This window comes from Oncorhynchus mykiss, chromosome 18 (genome assembly GCF_057628025.1).
Source record: "Oncorhynchus mykiss isolate SJ-2025 chromosome 18, ASM5762802v1, whole genome shotgun sequence".
Lineage (NCBI taxonomy): Eukaryota > Metazoa > Chordata > Actinopteri > Salmoniformes > Salmonidae > Oncorhynchus > Oncorhynchus mykiss.
In genome coordinates, this window is record NC_143039.1 from 49,526,383 (window position 1) to 49,549,027 (window position 22,645).

Sequence of the window (22,645 nt, forward strand, 5' to 3'; positions counted from 1 at the left end):
TATTTAAAGGTTAAGAACAAATTCTTATTTTACAATGACGGCCTACCCCAGCCAAACCCTCCCCTAACCCAGATGACAATGGGCCAATTGTGCGCCATCCTACGGGACTCCCGATCACGGCCGGTTGTGATACAGCCCGGGTTCGAACCAGGGTCTGTAATGACACAGCAGTGCCTTGCGCCACTCGGGAGCCCTGGTGTGTTCTCACCAATGGCGTTCTGTATAGAGGGGCCATTTGAGGAATTTTGTAGGGATATTACGGCAGAATTGTTCCTTACAGTGCGCCTACATGGCTCTCCGCCGGTCTCTTATTTTCATCATGAGTGGAGATCTGGGCCACCGTAGTAACAGAATTGTTTACCCCTCCTGACCCTCACACACCTAAAACACACATAACACCCTCATTTATAGACTCGGGCACATACACACTTGTAATATCCATATATCATCATGTTATAGTAGTTCACCCGGTTAGTGTGTTAACTGTTGTAGCCCTGTGGCCTTCAGGGCTCAGTCTCAGGGTTAGCCTTGCTTTCCACAACCACATTCTGAAAGCCAAGGAAAGTTTTAGATTTACAGGTCTTTCAAAATATATTTGCAGTTTGTCTGTCATTCTCCCTCATCATTTGATGAATTTTGTACAGAGTGGAATTTAATTTAAATCTATTCCAGTTTACATTTTTTTTTTTTTTTTTACTTACAGTAGGCCTAGATATACACAGCACGATGCTCGTCTCTGATATTGGACTCAAATCAAGAAAAACAGCTCCTATTAATGAAAGAAACACTTCAGGTAGCCAAAAATGTCCAAGTCCAATCAAGACCGTGTTTGTTGGAAGAATGCTGAACTTTGACAAAGTAGTTACAACCGTAGAATTAAAGTCATTGGCCGAGTTTACACAGGCAGCCAAATTCTGATTTGTTCACGAATTGGTCTTTTGACCAAAGATATTTTCACATCAGATCTTTTTCAGAGCAGATTTGGTTGGTCAGAAGACCAATTAATGAAAGATCAGAATTAGTCTGTGTGTAAAACAGCCATAGTAGCATCAGCACTGCAAATGATTAGAATCACTGTAAAAGAGCTGTAGAGGACAGGTTGTCATTAAATTTGCTACAATTCATATTCAGTTGATTACAATATAGCCTGCCATAGCATCACTCCATATTAAAAACAGAATTAACAAAGTCTATCCTTGATGCAACTGAAAACAGAAATCTATTGCAATACATTACTAGTTTACTGGGTGTATATGTAATCACGTGACTCGCATTTTATTCAATTATATATCCAAAATTCCCCCTACAATTTATCAACACATGTTAAGAAAATATACAAGAAAACAACTTTCCAATTTATTGAAGGAGTCATGCATTTAGGCAACATGATACAAGGTTCATCTCTGTACCATGTGTATGAAAAGCGAAACATAGAATTAGGAAGATTAAAGTGTTAGCGTTCTGATACAAAAGTGGGCAATATTTCTTCCCCTGTACATTCTAAAATGTCTTTAGTATCAAGGACTTGTTAATTTAGTCGAATAAATGCTTTGCTTGGTGTTAGCGGTGGACCAGTTCCGTCTAAAACCACGTCTTTCTGTTCAGAACAATAGTGTGATCTATACATTATCTGGAGCAGTCTGGACAAGCATTTAGCTGGTGTGACACTGGACAAGGGCACAATTCTGCTTCTCCATGGTTCAGAATGGGAGAGAACATCAACGGGGGTTTGACAGAACCCACTCCGGTAAAGATAAAAATGCACTTGAGTTATTTACATCATTTTACAGAATGTTAGGGTTGGAATAAATGAAAGGGAAAGGCAATGAAAGTAGTAGTTTACTGAAGTGTTTAAAACTTATCAAATAAACTTCCTGGGTACATGACCTGCACACCTTTGTCCCAACTGTTGCATTGATAAAAGTTGTATGTGTCAAGGCATTGGTTTGCTCACAGGAATGACTCATTTGAGTTCTCTGTCATTTTTGCTATACACAAAAGCCACCCACCGACAATACAGCTTTGAAACATAAGCAGGTAATATAAGTTATAGGCTATCCCAGCATGTAGCTTTTTCAAACAGCTCTCTTCAATACTGAATACATGTTTGTGTTTGAGAGAGCAAAAAACTAAAATCGGTTTAGTAGAGTATCATATAAAAAAAAATTAAAAAATCACATAAAGGAAATAATGAGCTCATACTGTTCAAAATAAGGAGAAATAAAAACAGACAGAGGAATGAAATCATCACTCCCATTATTTACATCGTCTGCTCAAGGACAACCCTCTCTCTGGATTGGCCCGAGTTAGTCACAGGAATGCATCCGAGAGCCAACAAGAGAGGGACGTGTTGAGCATTCGTTAAATATGCAACCTTAGTTAACATAACATACAATAATAATGCGTTAACATACACATTTAGTTAGAGATGAAAGACAAACAGTGGAACATCAATGTTGAGTTTTTTTTGCATAAATCCATTGCAATTGTTTTATATATATGTAACCACAGGTAGCCATTTTGGTTCAACGTCAAGTGCATGAGGCTCAGCATGACGCTAGCGTTCCTTCAAGTATGGTGGCTTTAAGAGTGACACTAGCAAAGCAAAGCCCTACATGATGTATGTTGGCATGACACAGTCTGTTGAATATACAGACTGTCATGTGACGATAGAGAACAGTCCTTTTTATTCATGGTATTTCTATCTGTAACAGTAAGTACAGATGTGCTTTACTGGATGAGAACCAGTTGTCTTAAACCCAGATTGAAATGAAACTGCTCCTTTTAAGGATGGGAAGAAAAACACAACCAGCAGCTTTGCTGCATGCTTGGACCCCTAAGAAGAGACGTGTTGGTCCTAGTTCAAACTTCCAGTTCAAAACAAATCAAACTCTTGGAATAAAGTTGTTTTCCTGACAGATAACACTCATACACCCATGGTTTTTAAATAGTCCTTCCCCCCTCTCTTTGGGCTGGCTCATTCTTGATGACCACAGAATTTTCAGAGAAGAAGGGAAAATGTCCATTAGAAAACCTGTCTTGTGCTTTCTTTGTCGTTACATAGTGGCTTCTCAAAGTCCATTTTGCTCTAAGAACAATGGGAAAATAAGTACATATTCGATATGTACCTCTGATTTGCTCTTGCAGTTGTCCAATCTGAGAAAACGCTTCTTGGCTCCTCTGAATTTAGACCACGCCCTCTCCCACAGTACCTCCTCCAATATTGATACTTAATCGTTTTCGTGTGTGATTTGAACTGTGCGTTATGCCTCTTTTTAAGCCGTCAATGAGGTAAAAGTCCTATGGACAGGAGGGAGGAGGTGCAGTCTCCCCCTCCACAAGGCCAAAACAAGGAGGGGGGCAGAAGTCTGTCTAAGACAAAGAACATATCAAGTTTGCAAACAAGTCCTGTAGTACTAGTCTATACAAGTCCTGTAGTACTAGTCTATACAAGTCCTGTAGTACTAGTCTATACAAGTCCTGTAGTACTAGTCTATACAAGAGTCCATTTTTGTAGATGTGCTGCTATGGCAAGCACATGTTTGAGTCCATATGCACATGTTCACCACCATCTGTGTGTGTGTGTGTACACGATTGCTTGCTCTCCCATGTGGTTGTGTCCCGGTGTTGAACTGTTCACATGATACCGTTGGTGAAGTACTGGAAGCCGTCGTAAAGCTTGGTGGTGATGGAACGCATGGAGCCATCCACCATCTGCTCCACCAGCACCTGTAGCTGCTCCTCCGTCAGGCTCATGTGGAAACGTTCCTTCAGGTAGCGGATGGTGCTGGAGCCATGGAAGCAGGGCAGGTGAGAGCCTGGTGGGGGAGGAGAGAGTGGAGACGGGAGTTGTAATAGCAAGACCATAAAAGAAACCAGACACAGGGCAGAAAGATCATGTACATGGAAACGGCGACACACTGACCATGCTCATATACCGTTTTAGCAAACAGTACCTTGCTGCATGATCTCCACTATTTGGACCACCTTCTCCATGTGTTTGCGAGCAGCTATCAGGCCCTGGAGCATCAGCACCTTGTAGTAGTTGAACATGTCTCCATCCAGGCCTCCCATCACCTGAGAGAGAACCGCGGACAACAGAGTTGACTTTTTACACATGCAAAACCGACAGGTTATGCAGATAACCAGCAAACTCAATGTCGCTAATAGCATCTTTTAACACACCAACAAATGCATTTATGCAGTGAACATTGTGAGATTGCTAACTCAATTGTTAGGCAGCTAGCTGTATGAGCAATTCCGGTTTACAGTTTTATGTGACAACGCACATTCACTAATTTATTTGACTCACATCCACAAATTCGCTGGTGAGCTTAAAAGCAGAGGTCTCAAAGCCCAGGTTTCTGGGTGAGCTGGACAGGATGAAACCAAAGTCAATGTGGATGATGTGGCCCTCAGAGTCCAGGAGGATGTTGCCATTGTGTCTGGAGAAAGGAGACGAGAGAAGGGGGAGTGAGTAAAACATATAGGAATACAGGAGAGGGTGGGATGTGGTAGTTTATCACACCACAAAAGCGGTGTTTATACAGGCAGCCCAATTATCGGCAAAAGATCAGAATTGGGCTGCCTGTGTAAACGCAGCCAAACATCCTCAACGATGCAGGAAGTGGAGAAATAGAACAGGGGAGTAATAGTACTAGTGAAACTAAAGGAGGAATGAGAAGGGAGGGCTGCCCACCTGTCTTTGACCTGCAGCAGGTAGCAGATGAGGCTGTACCCGGCGCAGCTCTCCACAAAGTTGCGCTGGGCGGTGAGGAAGGCCTCGGTGGTGTAGCTGCCGTGCTCCTGCAGGAAGTAGTCCAGCAGAGACAGCTGGCTCTGCTTCCTCACCTGGAGCACAGACACAGCACTCCATTAGAAATGGCAACCAACACGGTATTCTGTACAAAATAGCTATTGATAATAGTGCATTATCAAACTTGTTACTTATATTATCAGAATCTTCATCTCAAGAGGGCAGTCGTACTGCATCACAGCTAAACAACTTGGGCAGCTTTGTCATGACATTTCAAGTGGGGTCCATTTAATTAATAAAAATGCGCTCACCTGGTGCAGAGAGACAGCGTTCAGCACGGGCTCAATCATCCCGCTGTCCGATGACATCACCAGGATTTTATAGGGCTTGATCCACAGGGGGACGCGCTCCTGCTCCCAGATGGACTGGAGAAGAAGGGGGAGAAGTGGAGCGCATTAGCCGGGGAATGCTAATAATAATCCATTATTAGTATTATTATAGCATTTCTGTGGAATGGGACTTGACTGTGGAGGGTCACGTACCTGCAGCTGGCTGAGCACCTGGAAGGCCAGTAGCTCCTGCCTCAGGTCGTCCCCACACTTCACGATGACCGACAGCAGCCGCCAGTTTGGCAGGTGACCGTAAGGAGAGCCCTCCCTTATCCGCCTGAGGGATGGAGAGAGAGAGCGGGAGGAAATAGTGAGACACAGCCAATTACTTGACAATGCCACAATGTGCCGTTCTTCGCTGCACCTAAGTGGGATAGACATGTATCGTCCGGTGGGATTGTGTACGCCCATCCATGCGTGTCCCTTCTATTCATTCTGATCTGCCAATCACCCACCTGACTTTCTCCTGCCAGGGCTCCTTGAGCGCCACAGCGGACGGGTCCTCCGGATCTTTCCGGAACGTGGTGGGGGTGTGGGCCAGGTTCTCTGACAGACGTCGCCTAAGAAAGAAACATGCTGTTGTAAAACCTCTATCCAGACCATAGCGATGGACCCAAATACATGAAACTATAACAAGCATTGCTTGGGCTTGGGCCGGAGCTGTCCTGAGAGCCATACCGGATCCTCAAATTTTTGGGGAACTGTCGTCTCCTTCAGAAAACAAAGTGTGGGGGGGGGGGGGGAAGCAGCAAATCACACAGAAGCGGCAAAAAAACGGTTGATCAAAGTGAAGGATCGGCATTGAATAGTAATGGAGAGTGTGCTTTCATATCCTGACTCCTCTTTGTTCAAGCTTATTTGACACTAGTCTCTGAATCCGGTGTGTGTGTGTGCCAGAGTTTGAGAATGCGCCAGCCTGAACGCCAGGATGCGATGTTCCAAGATGTCAAATCAGGGTTCTTATGTTCATAAATCATTACATTTACATATCAGCCCTGATCAGAATTATGCCTACCGTTCAGCGCGTATGTGTGCTGCGGATCATCTCTCTGTGTGTGTGTGGAAGTGGGCCATTGACCAAGGAGAGATAGACATTTAGGCAGCAGTAGGCCTATAAAATAAGGATAGACTAACGGAACAGCCAATTCAAAACATAATTAGCCACGCTACAAGCTATTTCGCTAGTCTTCGCATGATCTATAGCTAAAAAGTTAGTCGTTGACTCAGCCTTTCCACCAGCAACGTTGAGAAATAAATCTAACACCGTTATTTAAAAGCTGCGATTCCCCCCTCTATTAAAACAGTAGGCTATGTAATTCTGACGTTAAAAATATTCTAAGAATAGCCTAATTGACAAATAGCTCCCCGGAAACAAACATTTTAGCCTCAAGGTTATAGATAAACATGTGTTAGTTAGCTACCTTGCATTGAAGTAGCCTACATGATCCATTTTAATGAGGGAATCATTCTAACAAGATAAAAGTATCTGGTTGTAACGTTGCAATATTTGATATCAAGGGTGGTCAACCATCCTCCAAGAGCGCTTCTGGGCGCGCAGGCTTTTGTTCAAGCCCTGCTCTAACACACCACATTGTAGCCTAAACATCAGCTGCTCAACAGGACCTTGTTAGGCAGACTCGTGTGTTTCAGGGCTGAATCAAAAGCCTGAACAGCCAGTAGCTCTCCAGATGGAGGGTTGATCACATGCGTTTAATACAGTAGCCGTACAGTGCAGTTATTTTACTTTGTGGGGGGGGGGTTAAGTGCCTTGATCCAACAGCACAGCGGTAGGAGATAAGTCTACATGGGATCACAGACCAGCAGCCTTCTAGTGTCAATGCCACATTTATGCCGACTTCTTTCCATGTAGGCTACAGCGACGCATGGAAATTTGGTTAAAAAGGCATGAAATTCCATCAGTCAAAATGTATATGAACTCTTAACAGTGAATAATCAGAGGTCTCTATAACAATGTAATTTGTGGATTTCTGTGAACTAATATAATGGACTGACTTGGAAAAAAAAAAAGACAGCCCCCCAAGTCAAGCAAGTCTTGAAAGAGAAACTACAAGCTAGCAGAGCAATTCTAGCTGACAGTGACCCCTGTACCTGATGTCGCCGGCGGCGATGAAGATGGGCTCCTTGCTCTCCGTGCTAGTGATGCTGTCCACAGAGAACTGGGAGATGTTGTCGCTGCTACTGGTGTGGCCTTCTGGGAGCTGGAACCATAGAAGGACCCCAGGGTTCTAGTACATTCAAATCTGATTCACTCCTTCACCCTTGTCATCAAAATGTGATGGAAAGTCACACGGTGCCACCATGTGGTTCCCCACGGGTACCTACCTCCACTTGCAGCTCGCCGATGTCGTCCACGGCCCAGGCCTCGTCGTCGTTGTCGTAGTTGGGCACGGTGGAGAAGCTGCCGGCGCGCTGCTCGGCTGTGATGCCAACGCACTCTGGGAGGAGGTTGTCCGCAGAGCGGGCACTGCGGATGCGGGTCTCATGAATGCGCACGGGAATGGCAGACGTCTCGAAACTCCCGCACTCCAGCACCTCCACATAGATGATGTACGGGGCCTGAGAGGAAGGGGAGAATGAAGGAGGTCAGAGGTCATACTTAGGGAATGGAATTCTAGAGCTTTTATTTGAATTTTTAAAGGTACATTTAACCAGTTAGTCCCATGGAAAGAGCATTGGGGCACGTTCCATTTAAACTCCAGGCACCTCAGAAAATAACTAAATGAGTTAACTAAAAAAAGGTTTTAAACTACTAGGCCTTCTGGTCACCTTGTCTTTGGAGTTGAGCACCACGGCCTGTGTGTGGGGCACGCGCACCACGTGATGGTCGAAGGCTGCAGTGGGCAGCCAGACGCGGGCGGGCAGCTTGTGGTTGAGCACTAACAGCTCTGAGGTGAGCTGCTTGGTCTTCTGCTCCTTGGTGGGCAGCGTGGCCAGCCGCTTGCCGATGCCCATCAGAGACTTGATGAACTCCCTCTGTGGCGTCAGGCGCAGCGGCTACAGAGAGGAGGAGAGCGGTTAGAATCTAGATCAAAGACATTTCTTTTTGTGTTTTGAAGAAAATGTACAGCGAGTTACAGCACATGACAAGTGGCACAACTTTTTCCCAGGTCCTTCCTTCAATGACTACTCCAATGAGAGGCTGAGAAAGGAGAGAGGACAAAGATGGTATGATGAGACATGAAAGAGGGATGTTTCAGGAGCAGAATCAGAAGAAAGAAAACCAAGGGAGTTATAAGACTAAGAATATATGGCCACAGGGAGAAGAAACAAGCAGATAATGGAGAATTTATGTCAACCTGTTGCAGTACCACATACTGGCACCAGGTGTCAGTATAGCATTGGTTAAAATTAGAGGGTTGAGAGAAACGCATATGCCAAACAAGCTCTGGGGCCTTTGGAATGTTTAGTCACCACTTATGGTGTCCAATATCTTCATATCTCGAGTATGAACGATGTTCAATACCATTACAGTAGGTCAAAGAACAAATCTAGGAAGTCCTTTGTTCTACAGTCCACTATTAAAGTGGAACAAACAGACATATCAAATTCCCAGTTAATGCTACAAAACCAATTTCATAGAGGTTATAAAAATAGGTTATATTTGAATCAACATTCCATTATTGTACACTAAGGCATTGTTGGCAGAATAGATAGATGCAATTCAATGCATGATAAATATCATTTCACCAATGCATTTCTTGCTATCGGGTTAGAAATCACAGCTGACCAGGTACATTGTTTGGTGCCGCCATTCGGGATACACCGTTTCAACGACTCAATATTTTGGACAAACACAGTGGCTCCACACAGATGCAAGTGTCATTTGGTTAGCGAGCAAGAACTAGAACGACTGTTATCCAGTTAGCCAGAGTAAAGTTGCGAACGCAAGAGATATGCCACCCTCGCCGATTTCGTATGTGTCCCAGAGCGCAGAATAACTGATGAATTTACGAACGCACTACGACCGTGTCAGTAATAGTCACGAATGCACTGGATCAGGGTTTCCTGAGGCCCCCCCCCCCAGTGCATGTTTAGTTTTTTGCCCTAGCACTACACAGCTGTTTCAAATAACCAACATCATCAAGCTTTGATTATTTGAAACAGCTGTGTAGTGCTAGGGAAAAGCCCAAAATGTGCAGCCAGGGGGGGCCCTAGGACAGATTTTGGGAAACCCTGCTCTAGATAACATGTAAACAATGTCTGGAAGTAGCTATACTAGAGCTAGCCAACTTTAGCCAGTTAGCTTAGGTGCTTGGTTGGGACAAGTACGAATCATAGGCAGACAAGCTGCAGAAGGATGAGTAGGCTACAATTCCCCATCTCGCATTAGTTGATGATCTTGTTGTGCAAACCATCGAGAGAGGGAGAGATTTCCTTTTTATGACTATTTGATCAATAGGACTGTAAATGTCACAAATGTAAAAGGACTCCCGTGGTATAGACATAGTGGCAGAAATCCACTATAACGTTATTTTGTGGCTTTTGGCGAATGCGTTCTACTGATCTGAAGTTACACGGTTGTAACTGCCTGTAAACACACAGTCCAGTTCAAAGTGAATTATATCAGGCCTGATTGGAAATGCCTTTACATAAAAGGTCTACTGGCGCAACGGTCTGCATATACTCCGGTCCTGGACAAGACATGTTTTTATTAGGTTTCATTTACTGCAGTTTCTATTAACTGTCCAAAACACACAAATTCTATATTGCTATAGCATTTTCATAAATGCCTTACTCTACGTAATTCCCAAACATTCTAAGAATGAATGAAAACATGAAACTGACCATAAGTGCTTGATGTCAGAAAATGTTTTGAAAAGTGTCATTCTTCCTGGGAGGGTGTATATGAACAGATTAAGATTTCATGTTGCTAAAATGCTGTCAGTTCCACTTTAAGGCTACTTTGGAATTAGATAACATCTCAAACACAAGGTTACTATTTTAAAAAAATAGTTAATTATTAGTTTTATGGAAACAATGAATCAAGCTCCAATTAAGTAGTCTAACATATAGGACAGTTACATTTTTTGTTAAGAAAAAAAAAAGATAAGCTTAATTTGTCAATTCTTAGTTAAAGGGGCACTCAGCAAAATCATGTTGCCACCAGAGATATTGAGATGAGTGAGAGGCAAGACTTTGCTCTCACAGTTATATCGTGGTAGCCAGGCGATCAAAACCGTGGAGAAGTTGATCCTCGCGCTTTAATGTGCTTAGATGTTCCGGAAATTGACCCACTATGCTGTTTAAATTTCTGCATATACATCATATCAACAACAACAAGCAGGACTCACACGATATTCTCCAAACACCCCACAGGGCAGACATCCCAATTATTCACAAAAGGAAGCGATGCAGAGGACGAAGAGCCGGATGCCTCGTCCGGACCCAAAGAAGACAACTAGGAAAGCTGCCGTTACCGTCAATATTACTCACCAACGTGCAATCATTGACAATAAACTAGAGGAGGTACGATCACAAATATATCCTACCAACGGGACATCAAAAACTGTAATACCCTATGCTTCACAGAATCGTGGCTGAATGACGACATGGATATTCAGCTAGCGGGATACACGCTGCACCGGCAGGATAGAACAGCACACTCCTGCGTTCGTGATTGTAAGACGAGGGGGGCGGTCTGTGCATATTTGTAAACAACAGCTGGTGCACGAAATCTCTCTAGATTTTGCTCGCCTGATGTAGAGTATATTGTGATAAACTGCAGGCCACACTACTTGCCTAGAGAGTTCTCAGCTACACTTTTCATGGCTGTTTATTTACCACCACAGACAGATGCTGGCACTAAGACCGCACTCAGTCAGCTGTATAAGGAAATAAGCAAACAGGAAACCACTCACCCAGAGGCGGCGCTCCTAGTGGCCGGAGACTTTAATGCAGGGAAACTTAAATCAGTTCTACCAAACCTCTATCAACATGTTAAATGTGCAACCAGAGGAAAAACAATTCTAGATCACCTGTACTCCACACAGAGATACGTACAAAGCTCTCCCTCGCCCTCCATTTGGTAAAGCCAACCACAACTCTATCCTCCCGATTCCTGCTTACAAGCCAATATTAAAGCAGGAAGCACCAGTGACTCGGTCTATAAAAAAAATATCAGATGAAGCAGATGCTAAACTACAGGACTGCTTTGCTATCACAGACTGGAAGATGTTCTGGGATTCTTCCGATGACATTGAGGAATACACCACATCAGTCACTGGCTTTATCAATGAGTGCATTGAGGACGTCGTCCCCACAGTGACTGTACGTACATACCCCAACCAGAAGCCATGGATTACAGGCAACATTCGCACTGAGCTAAAAGGGTAGAGCTGCCGCTTTCAAGGTGCAGGACTCTAACCCGGAAGCTTACAAGAAATCCTGCTATGCCCTGTGATGAACCATCAAACAGGCAAAGCGTCAATACGGATCCTGGACTTCCTTACAGGCCGCCCACAGGTGGTGAGGGTAGGTAGCAACACATCTGCCACGCTGATCCTCAACACTGGAGCTCCCCAGGGGTGTGTGCTCAGTCCCCTCCTGTACTCCCCGTTCACCCACGACTGCATGGCCAGGCACGACTCCAACACCATCAAGTTTGCAGATGACACAACAGTTTGCTAATCACCGACAACGACGAGACGGTCAGAGACCTGGCCGGGTGGTGCCAGAATAACAACCTATCCCTCAACGTAACCAAGACTAAGGAGATGATTGTGGACTACAGGAAAGGAGCACCGAGCACGTCCCCATTATCACCAACAGACTAGGATGGTCCAAACACACCAAGACAGTCGTGAAGAGGGCACGACAAAGCCTATTCCCCCTCAGGAAACTAAAAAGATTTGGCATGGGTCCTGAGATCCTCAAAAGGTTCTACAGCTGCAACAGAGAGCATCCTGACCGGATGCATCATAGTCTGGTACGGCTATTGCTCCGCATCCGACCACAAAGCACTTCAGAGGCCCAGTACATCACTGGGGCTAAGCTGCCTGCAATCCAGGACCTCTACAGCAGGCGGTGTCAGAGGAAGACCCTAAAAATTGTCAAAGACCCCAGCCACCCCAGTCATAGACTGTTCGATCTACTACTGCATGGAAAGCGGTACCGGAGTGCCAAGTCTAGGAGAAAAAGGCTTCAACAGTTTTTACCCCCAAGCAATAAGACTCCTGAACAGGTAACCAAATGGTTACCCGGACTATTTGCATTGTGTGCCACCCCCCCAACCCAACCCCTCTTTTACGCTGCTGCTACTCTCTGTTTATCTTATTTGCATATTTACTTCAACTATACAATCATGTACATACTACCTAAATGGCCAGACCAACCAGTGCTCCCGCACATTGGCTAACCGGGCTATCTGCATTGTGTCCCACCACCCGCCAACCCCTCTTTACGCTTCTGCTACTCTGTTCATCATATATGCAGTCACTTTAACGATACCCACATGTTCATACCATCTCAATAAGCCGACTAACAGGTGTCTGTATATAGCCTTGCTACTCTTTTTTTCAAATGTCTTTTTACTGTTGTTTTATTTCTTTACTTACACACACACACACACACACACACACACACACACTCTTTTTCGCACCATTGGTTAGAGCCTGCAAGTAAGCATTTCACTGTTGAATATGCATGTGACAAATAAACTGATTTGATATCTACCTTAAAATACCAGGTAGGCCTATTTTGCCACATGAACTACTACCAGATTGGCATGATTGTTGCCTAGAACTACCAAGTAAAATGTGTAATTATGACTGACCTTGCATGTGACACTGGAGCTTTCCACTCAAAATCTTCCTATACTATCCTCTCATTCAGGATAGAGACTTTACATTTAGCAGTGTCTCAAATTTTTTGTTGGGGGAAAACCTGAAGCAAGTTATCCAATTAGAGGGAAAACAACCCAAGGGGTTGAGAGACCGTTGCACTACATTCCAATGTCCATATTAGTATACCACAAAGAAATCATGCCCAATACATACACTAGGTGGTATGCTGGTTGGTGTGGACATTGAAACAGAGCCTAGAGGTGGCATTGGTTAGGCCTATTCAAAACAGATTTTCCAGGATGAGGAACCCGTGTTTCATTGCATTTCCTTAGGTCTTTTTGTGTTGACACGCAAACCAAATAGCTTCCTTTGTGTTCTACTTTTGTAGTCAAATATCAAACGCCTTTCCTGTGAAATGTCGTTTTCTGGACCATGACCAAACGTCATGACTTCCTGAACATCACTTCCGGAGTGGACAGGACAGTCTATTGAGGAAGGGTCCCTGAGAGATCTAATTTCTAGAAAACACTCTACTCTCCAAAACTGTTAAAATAATGTCTGAGTATAACAGAACTGATATGGCAGGCGAAAACCTGAGGAAAATCCATCCAGGAAGTGCTATTATTTTTTAAATGCCTGTTGTGGACGCAGTTCACGATCCCTATGGATTCCACTACATGTGGCCAGTCTTTAGGCATAGTTTCAGGCTTTTACTCTGAAAAATGGAGGGAGAAACACCACTTGCAATGAGACGACAGTGGAAATTTCCAGACATGAGTCCTGCGCGTAACCTGGACCGTGCCTTTCTTGTTTTTCCTTTTCTATTGACGAAGCCATTGTCCGGTTGAAATATGATTGATTATTTATGACAAAAACAACCTGAGGATTGATTATAAACATTGTTTGACATGTTTCTACGAACTTTTATGGTACTTTTTAGATTTTGTGTCTGTTGTGACCGCGCTTTGTTCAATGGATTACTGGGGGGGGAAAAAATACACCAACAAAACTGAGGTTTTTGAATATAAAAAGAGGGACATTATCGAACAAAATGAACATTTGTGTAACATGGAGTCTTGGGAGTGCAATCTTATGAAGGTCAAAAGTAAGTGATACACATTTTAAATCGCCATTTCTGACTTTTGTTACTCCTCTTCTTGGCTGCTAACTGTTTGTAATGATTTGTCTGCTGGGCGCTGTTGTCAGATAATCGCATGGTTTGCTTTCGCCGTAAAGTCTTTTTGAAATCTGACACCGTGGTTGGATTAACACAAAGTTAATTTTTAAACCAATGTATGTTTCATGAATTTTTATGAGTATTTCTGTTTTTGAATTTTGCGCTCTACAATTTCACTGGATGTTGGCCAGGAGGGACGGTAGCATCCCACACCCCGTAGAGAGGTTATCTTCACCTTCTAGTGGGTCTAACGTTAATCATTTGATTCTTATTCCATTGGTTACCTCAAGGCAGATGCCCCAGGGACAGAAAATGAATATGGCACTTTCAATTTTTTTTAAAGCAATCACAAGTAAAACCTCCCTCGTGAATGACCTCATTACCGAGCAAAGTTGATTGCATGTTCCTCACTGAAACATGGCTGTAATCATACTGTAGTGCCGCTCTTATTGAAGCCTCCCCCGTACTATCCGGTGAATTCTAATTAAATTACTAAAAATATTTCATTTTCTTCGTGAAATCACAAGTGCAATACACCGCTGAACTTGTTGTTAATGCAGCCGGCGTGTCAGATTTCAAAAAGGCTTTACAGTGAAAGCAAACCATGCGATTATGTGAGGCCAGCTCTCAGCAGACAAAACATTAAACAGCTAGCAGCAAATTAGATTGGTCATGAAGCTCAGAAAAGCAATAAAATGAATGACTTACCTTTGATGATCTTCATATGTTTGCACTCACGAGACTCCCAGTTACACAATAAATGTTTTGTTCGATAAAGATTCTCTTAATATCCCAAAACCTCCATTTGGTTGGCGCGTTTTGTTCAGTAATCCACAGGCTCGTGCGGTCACGAAGGGCAGATGAAAATTCCAAATAGTATCCGTAAAGTTCGTAGAAACATGTCAAATATTTTTTATAAATCAATCCTCAGGTTGTTTTTACAATAAATAATCGATAATATTTCAACCGGAGGGTAGCCTTTTCAATAGAAGAGGAGAAGGAAAAGGTCTCGCTCCCGGCGCGCGTGCATGCACAAATCTGAGGACATCTGGCTATCCACTGACACGATGTGATCATTCTCGCTCATTATTTAGAATAAAAGCCTGAAACTGTGTCTAAAGACTGTTCACACCTTGTGGAAGCCATAGGGAAAGGAGTCTGGTTGATATCCCTTTAAAATGGAGGATTGCAATGGAAAAGAGTAGTTTCAGAAAAACAGCACTTCCTGGATGGACTTTCCTCAGGTTTTTGCCTGCCATTCAATTCTGTTATACTCAGACAATATTTTTGACAGTTTTGGAAACTTTAGTGTTTTCTATCCTAATCTGCCAATTATATGCATTTTCTAGCTTCTGGTCTTGAGAAATAGGCAGTTTACTTTGGGCACGTGTTTCATCCAAACATCAAAATACTGCCCCCTAGCCTAGAGGTTTAAACTGAACTTTTGTCTATTGTCCTTGAGAACTATGATAAAATCATTGTGTTGGGCGATTTTAATATTCATGTTGACAAAAGAGACCGACTCCAAGGCCATTGAATTTATTAATCTTTTGAGCTCTATGGACTTTATCCAACATGTTACTGGGCCCACCCATAACCACAGCCATACTCTGGACCTGGTTAATACCAAGGGGCTTTATATTGACATATCCTTTATTGTTGATGTATCTGATCCCCACTGTGCATTTTTTACTACCTTGTTGCCCATAGCACAGTGTAATACCTAACGCATTATTAAGAAATGCTTCCCTCTCTGAAGTTGCTACAGACTTTGAGTGTATGAACAATACTTCACCACTTATTCTGCCTTCCTCGTGATGATTTAGTTGATCACTTTAATAGCAAATTAAGAGCAACCATTGATGCCATAGCTGAAAGAGGCCACACCAAACAGAGAGCTCATTGGATGAGTGAAGAAACTAAATTAAAAGAGAAATTGCAGAAAGGCAGAGCAGAAGTGAAGAAAGTCAGGTCCATTATGATATTATGAGAGAGCAACTTGGCATACAGTACAAGTCAAAAGTTTGGACACCTACTCATTCCAGGGTTTATTTTTTTTAAACTATTTTCTACATTGTAGAATAATAGTGAAGACATCAAAACACACACATATGGAAGGAATCATGTAGTAACCAAAAAAATATATTAAAATAAAATATTTTCAAGATTCCAAGTAGCCACCCTTTACACACTCTTGGCATTCTCTCATTCTTTTTATTGAATTTTTTTGTGTAGTAAATATTTAAGCTTTTATTTATTGTATGTAAACACATTGCGTTGCAAGCCATGTCTGAAATGTGCTGTAGAAATAAAGCTGGATTTGAAACAAACAGCTGACTGAAGACGGGACAGCCTGATGCATCATGAAACTTTGTTGCTGCTTGCTGAAACAAGCAATATGTTCTAGCAACGCCTCCCTCCCTGCAGCACCAGCACATACAGTCAAACAAGAAAAATGAACAAAAATGAAATACAAAATTGTTGGCTGACCAAGTAATTTGACCAACCAATAACAGTCATTCAAAAGTCTATGACCTTCACAGTCCTAGTCGTTGTTGTTCTACAGTTGGGGTCAAATATATTGGCACCTATGCACAGAACCAAGAAAGTACTTTTTTTTAATGAAATGAAGATTTTTCACTTCAAATTTGTTTGGAGGCAGGTGATTCTCAGTTAGTGTAACTTCCCACCTGTGGTAAATTGCAGGTGCCTACACAGTATAAATACTAATTCAATCCGTTTTGAAAAGAGAAACAGAACATTCTGCACCATTGCAAAGTGCAAGGGTGGTAAAATATTTTGACTGCAGTTGGACACATTTTAAAGAACTGAAAAAAATGTCACGCTGATTGTTTCAGTGCTTAATGACACAAAAGATTGTAGTGGAAAAAAACAACGCAATGCATTTCAGGAGTTTAGCCTAAATGAGAAATTAGTGGCAGGATACCTTCTGGAATGTACCTGTACAGTCAGTAACTGCTCACCCAATATAGACCTGTAACCAAAGGACACATTGCTGATGACTTGGGGATAGAGTTGACAGGGAGGCTTGGTTACCTGCAGAACACAAGGTGCGGCAGAAATGCATCATCTATATGCATGGACGTCAGCAGTAGAGCAGACGTCCTTTGCACCTGTAGTCCAGGTGATTGTTGAACATATGGCCACGTGTTAGAATACCATTGCGCAAGGCAGAGCTAACCTGGTGACAACACATAGCTTCTCTGTACTAGTTTATCTTACAAGGAAGTCAGTCTAAAAATGTACAACTGATTTTACAGCAGTCAAACAAATCAATGTTGAAGCATGTCTGCCACCAAAATGTCTATTTTTAATGCAACCAATCCAACTACACTGAACAAAAATAAAAGCAACACGTAAAGTGTAGGTCCCATATTTCATGAGCTGAAATAAAAGATTCCCTAAAATGTGCACAAACGTGTTCACATCCCTGTGAGCATTTCTCCTTTGCCAAGATAATCCATTCACCTGACAGGTGTGGCATACCTTGTGCTGGGGACAATAAAAGGGGAGGTTTTGTGGAAGTGTGCAATTGGTAGCTACTTTGAAGAAACTCAAATATATTTTGATATGTTTAACAATTTTTTGGTTACTACATGATTCCATGTGTTATATCATAGTTTGTCTTCACTATTATTCTACATTTTAGAAAAATAGTAAAATAAAGAAAAACCCTTGAATGAGGTGGTGTCCAAACTTGTACACACACACACAGCGCATTCGGAAAGTATTCAGACTCCTTGACGCCCCGCCCCATTTTGTTACATTACAGCCTTATTCTAAAATGGATTAGATCGTTTATTTCCCCAATGATGGCAAAGCAAAAACAGGTTTGTACAAATGTTTGCACATTTATTTTTAAAAAATTACTGAAATATCACATTTACATAATTATTCAGACTCTTTACGCGGTACTTTGTTGAAGCACCTTTGGCAGCGATTACAGCCTAGAGGCTTCTTGGGTAAGACGCTACAAGCTTGGCACACCTGTATTTGGGGAGTTTCTCCCATTTGTCTCTGCAGATCCTCTCAAGCTCTGTCAGGTTAGATGGGGAGTGTCACTGCACAGCTATTTTCAGGTCTCTCCAGAGATGTTCGATTGAGTTCAATTCCGGACTCTGGCTGGGTCACTCAAGAACATTCAGAGACTTGTCCCAAAGCCACTCCTGCATTGTCTTGGCTGTGTGCTTAGGGTCGTTGTCCTGTTGGAAGGTGAATCGTCGCCCTAGTCAGGTCCCGAGTGCTCTGGAGGCGGTTTTCATCAAGGGTCTCTCTGTACTTTGCTCAGTTCAGCTTTCCCCTCGATCCCGTCTAGTCGCCCAGTCCCTGCCGCTGAAACATCCCTACAGCATGATATTGCGACCATGGTTCACCGTAGGGATGGTGCCAGGTTTCCTCCAGACGCTTGGCATTCAGGCCAAAGAGTTCAATCTTGGTTTCATCAGACCAGAGAATCTAGTTTCTCATGGTCTGCGAGTCTTTAGGTGCCTTTTGGCAAACTCCAAGTGGGCTGTCATGTGCCTTTACTGAGAAGTGGTTTCCATCTGTCCACTCTACCATAAAGGCCTGATTGGTGGAGCGCTGCAGAGATGGTTTTTCTTCTGGAAGGTTCTGCCATCTCCACAGAGGAACTCTGTAGCTCTGTCAGAGTAAATTTATTTTTTAAATTTTTTAATATATTTGCTAATATTTCTAAAAATCTGTATTTGCTCTGTCATTGTGGGGTATTGTGTGTAGATTGATGAGGAAAAACATTTAATTAATCAATTTTAGAATAAAGAATGTAACGTAACAAAACGTGGAAAAAGTCAAGGGGTCTGAAAACTTTCCGAATGCACTGTTTGTTCAGTACCAGTCAAAAGTTAGGACACACCTACTCATTCATTTGTATTATTTTCTACATTATAGAATAACAGTGAAGACATCAACACTATGAAATAACAAATATGGAATAATGTAGTAACCAAAAAGGTGTTAAACTAATCAAAAATCTATTTTATATTCTTCAAAGTAGCCACCCTTTGCCTTGATGACAGCTTTGCACACTCTTGGCATTCTCTCAAACAGCTTCACCTGGAATGCTTTTCCAACAGTCTTGAAGGAGCTCCCGCATATACTGAGCACTTGTTGGCTGCTTTTCCTTCACTCTGCAGTCCAACTCATCTCAATTGGGTTGAGGTTGGGTGATTATTAAATTATTTTAAGAATTGTGGAGGCCAGGCCATCTGTTGCAGCCCTCCATCACTCTCCTTCTTGGTCAAATAGCCATTACACAGCCTGGAGGTGTGTTGGGTCATTGTCCTGTTGAAAAACAAATAGTCCCACTAAGCGCAAACCAGATGGGATGGCGTATCGCTGCAGAATGCCTGTTAATTTAAACTCATTCCAGGTGACTACCTCATGAAGCTGGTTGAGAGAATGCTAAGTGTACAAAATTGTCAAGGCAAAGAGTGGCTCCTTTAAAGAATCTCAAATATAAAATCTATTTTGATTACTACATGATTCCATGTGTGCAATTTCATAGTTTTGATGTCTTCACTATTATTATACATTGTTCTATGTAAAGAGTAAAAATAAAGAACCTGGAATGAGTAGGTGTCCAAAGTTTTTACTGGTACTTGTATATATAAACTACAATAATTTGTGTAAAGCGACAGTTGCATCTATAGTTAAACTTCTAATGTATTTTACATTTAATACCACTCTGAATAAAAAATGTAAAAAGGAGCCATCCTAATCCACCACAGTGCCCCAGCCCAGCAGCTTTGTTGCCAAGACTACGTGGGGGGCAGGAAGAGGGAAGTAGTGAAGCGGAGGGGGCCTGCTGGACACTGACAGCTAAACCCAGACTTTAAACAAAAGCACCTTTATGCAACACCCACCCAAACTGCACTGCGGAGGCGTCCCACTCACATTAAAGCGCGGCTCAAAATGGTGGACATACCCTGAGTGTACAAAACATTAAGAACACCTTCCTAATATTGCGTTGCACCCCCAATTTGTGTCTCAATTCATCTGCAATGCTTGCTGTTTGGGGTTTTATGTTGAGTTTCTGTATAGCACTTTGTGACATCGACTGACGTAAAAAAGGGCTTTATAAATACATTTGATTTGAATTCGTCAGGGCATGGACTCTACAAGGTGTCGAAAAGGGATGCTGGTCCATGTTGACGCCAATGCTTCCCAGAGTTGTCAAGTTAGCTGGATGTCCTTTGGGTGGTGGACCATTCCTGATACACATTGGAAACAGTTGAGTGTAGAAAAAACCCAGCAGTGTTGCAGTTCTTGACACAAACCGGTGTGCCTGGCACCTACTACCATACCCCGTTCAAAGGCACTTAAATCTTGTCTTGCCCATTCACCCTCTGAATGGCACACATAATCCCTGTCTCAATTGTCTCAGGGCTTAAAAATCCTTCTTTAACCCGTCTCCTACCCTTCATCTACACTGATTGAAGTGGATTTAACAAGTGACATCAATAAGGGATCGAAGCTTTCAACTGGGTTCCCCTGGTCAGTTTGTCATGGAAAGAACAGGTTCATAATGTTTTGTACGCTCAGTGTATTTCACAGCATTCGTGACTTCTCACTGTGCTTTGTGTCCTGATGTTTTTTTTCCCCCTCACTGATGCAATCCAGCCAGAGGCCAAGTAAAAAGAGAAAAGAGAAAAACCTAGTTATTCAATTAGGCCTATAACCAGAGCTGTGTTTGAATACCCATACAAACATACTGTATACTACATACTCAATTAGTACACACACCACATATTATTAGTTCATTTTAGCATCCTATAAACAAAAGGTATCCTTTCAGCTACTGTAATGATATGTGGTTTGTAAGGATAGCGCAGCTAACAAATTGTCAGCCAACATAACATGTAACGCAACTTATTTGAAAAGTCATTACCTTATTACATTGCTCAACATTTTCTTAAAAGCAGCCAATGTATCCGCTCTCGTCGTACTTCACTGTATATTTTCTGCCATTTTCTTCTAATCTGAAATTGTTGTAAAGCCACGCCCATTTCCTGGAGAATTGCATTATTAATTAATAATTGCACTGCTTGTATACTTTGAATTTTCGCAATTGTAGTACGACATATCCGGGAACTTTTGGAATACTAACTATATCCATACTATGACCAATAAGCATATTACATACTCATTTTGTCACAAATAGTGCGGTTAGCATGAGTATTTGAACACAGCTCAGGACTAACAAGATGGCGAGTGAAGCCTTATCAATAAGGACTATCAGTACAGTATTTATCATCAAAGCAAAATGGACTGCTTGCATTACATCTCGTGATCAGTTTCTAAACCCAGAGGCCCAACATTGCGAGACTTCCGGGAACGATTGCGAAGCAGACCGGGGTTTGGCAAGTCAATGGGAGAAGTAAAAAAAAAAAATGTATCCTTAATTATTAATTTTCTCAAATGCAAAACATGGTTTTGAGACAATGTCTTAAGTAGCAGAAACTGTCATTAATATAACCTTGTGAAAGGGAGACTGACACGTTTTTATTTTCATCAAAAACGTTATATCGAAGGAGTGCCTTTGACAAGCACGGCCTGCACAAGCACAGTTCAGCACGACAGGGATTTCTATTGGAGATGCAGTTTCTGCCCATCTTTGCTCATACATCTTAAAGACCAGAGTCAATAGAGTGGTGTGCCCTTAAACTCCTTTGTGGTGTTGGTTGTGTTCTGTGGATCGTTATTGGGCTCCACCTGCCCTACAGGAGTCTTCACAGAGCACCGACATGGATCACTAAGCACCCAAAATCCCAGCGGGGAGGTTTGATGCAGGCACAACTGGCGAAGGGAGAGGAGGAAAACAGAGTGAGGGACAGTGAAAGAAGGAGAGGATATTAGCCGAGAGAAGGCGGGTTAGGGGATATTAAAAAAGGATGACAAAAACGGGAACAAAAAAACAGAATGAAAAAAGGCAGCAGAGCGAAAGAGACTAGAGGTAAAAGAGGGAACATTGGAAGTAGGGAGAAGATATAACACAGCAAGATGTCGGAGAGTCCACTTGCCTAAAAAGTATATAAAAAAAACATTTAAAAGAAGGGGTGGAAGTGAGATGAGAGTCAAATATATAAAACGAGAGGAGAGGGAATGTGACCATCTCTCTGCTCTGGTTCAGGACATTGTTCTGTCTTTCTCATAAAATAACAGATCCCCTGATGAGATGGAAGAAGGCTGCAAGCCAGATTTAAGTTCAGACAGTCAGCGAGACAGAAAGGCCAGAAAGGGGAAGCAGATAAACACTATCCCTGACATTCTTTCCCTGTGCACTCACAAGGAAACCACACTGTTTGAAAGTGTCTCTTCCAACCAAGAGGCATGGATTTCATGTGGTTTACCACAAGGCCCATATCCCTGGCCAACACTGACAAATCCTGCCTCAACAAAAAAAACATACTCACAATAGCATCTGGTAAACAATTGAATATCAGCAACAATAGAAAGTGACCCATTTTTACAACAAGCGCTC

The 22,645-nt window shown here is 42.5% G+C and overlaps 1 protein-coding gene across 1 annotated transcript in view; it reads right to left on the reverse strand.

Moving 5' to 3' along the window:
- Positions 1 to 1,334: 1,334 nt before the first annotated feature.
- Positions 1,335 to 22,645, reverse strand: part of LOC110496283 (phosphatidylinositol 4-kinase beta) — a 32,742-nt gene continuing 11,431 nt past the window's right edge. The window contains exons 3-12 of the mRNA XM_021572087.3: positions 7,933 to 8,160; positions 7,489 to 7,722; positions 7,255 to 7,364; positions 5,601 to 5,705; positions 5,299 to 5,422; positions 5,068 to 5,181; positions 4,700 to 4,851; positions 4,313 to 4,445; positions 3,957 to 4,077; positions 1,335 to 3,818 (exon numbers count right to left, since the gene is read on the reverse strand). Coding sequence (XP_021427762.3) covers positions 3,637 to 3,818; positions 3,957 to 4,077; positions 4,313 to 4,445; positions 4,700 to 4,851; positions 5,068 to 5,181; positions 5,299 to 5,422; positions 5,601 to 5,705; positions 7,255 to 7,364; positions 7,489 to 7,722; positions 7,933 to 8,160 — 1,503 coding nt within the window. The 3' untranslated portion in view covers positions 1,335 to 3,636. The remainder of the gene's footprint in view (positions 3,819 to 3,956; positions 4,078 to 4,312; positions 4,446 to 4,699; positions 4,852 to 5,067; positions 5,182 to 5,298; positions 5,423 to 5,600; positions 5,706 to 7,254; positions 7,365 to 7,488; positions 7,723 to 7,932; positions 8,161 to 22,645) is intronic.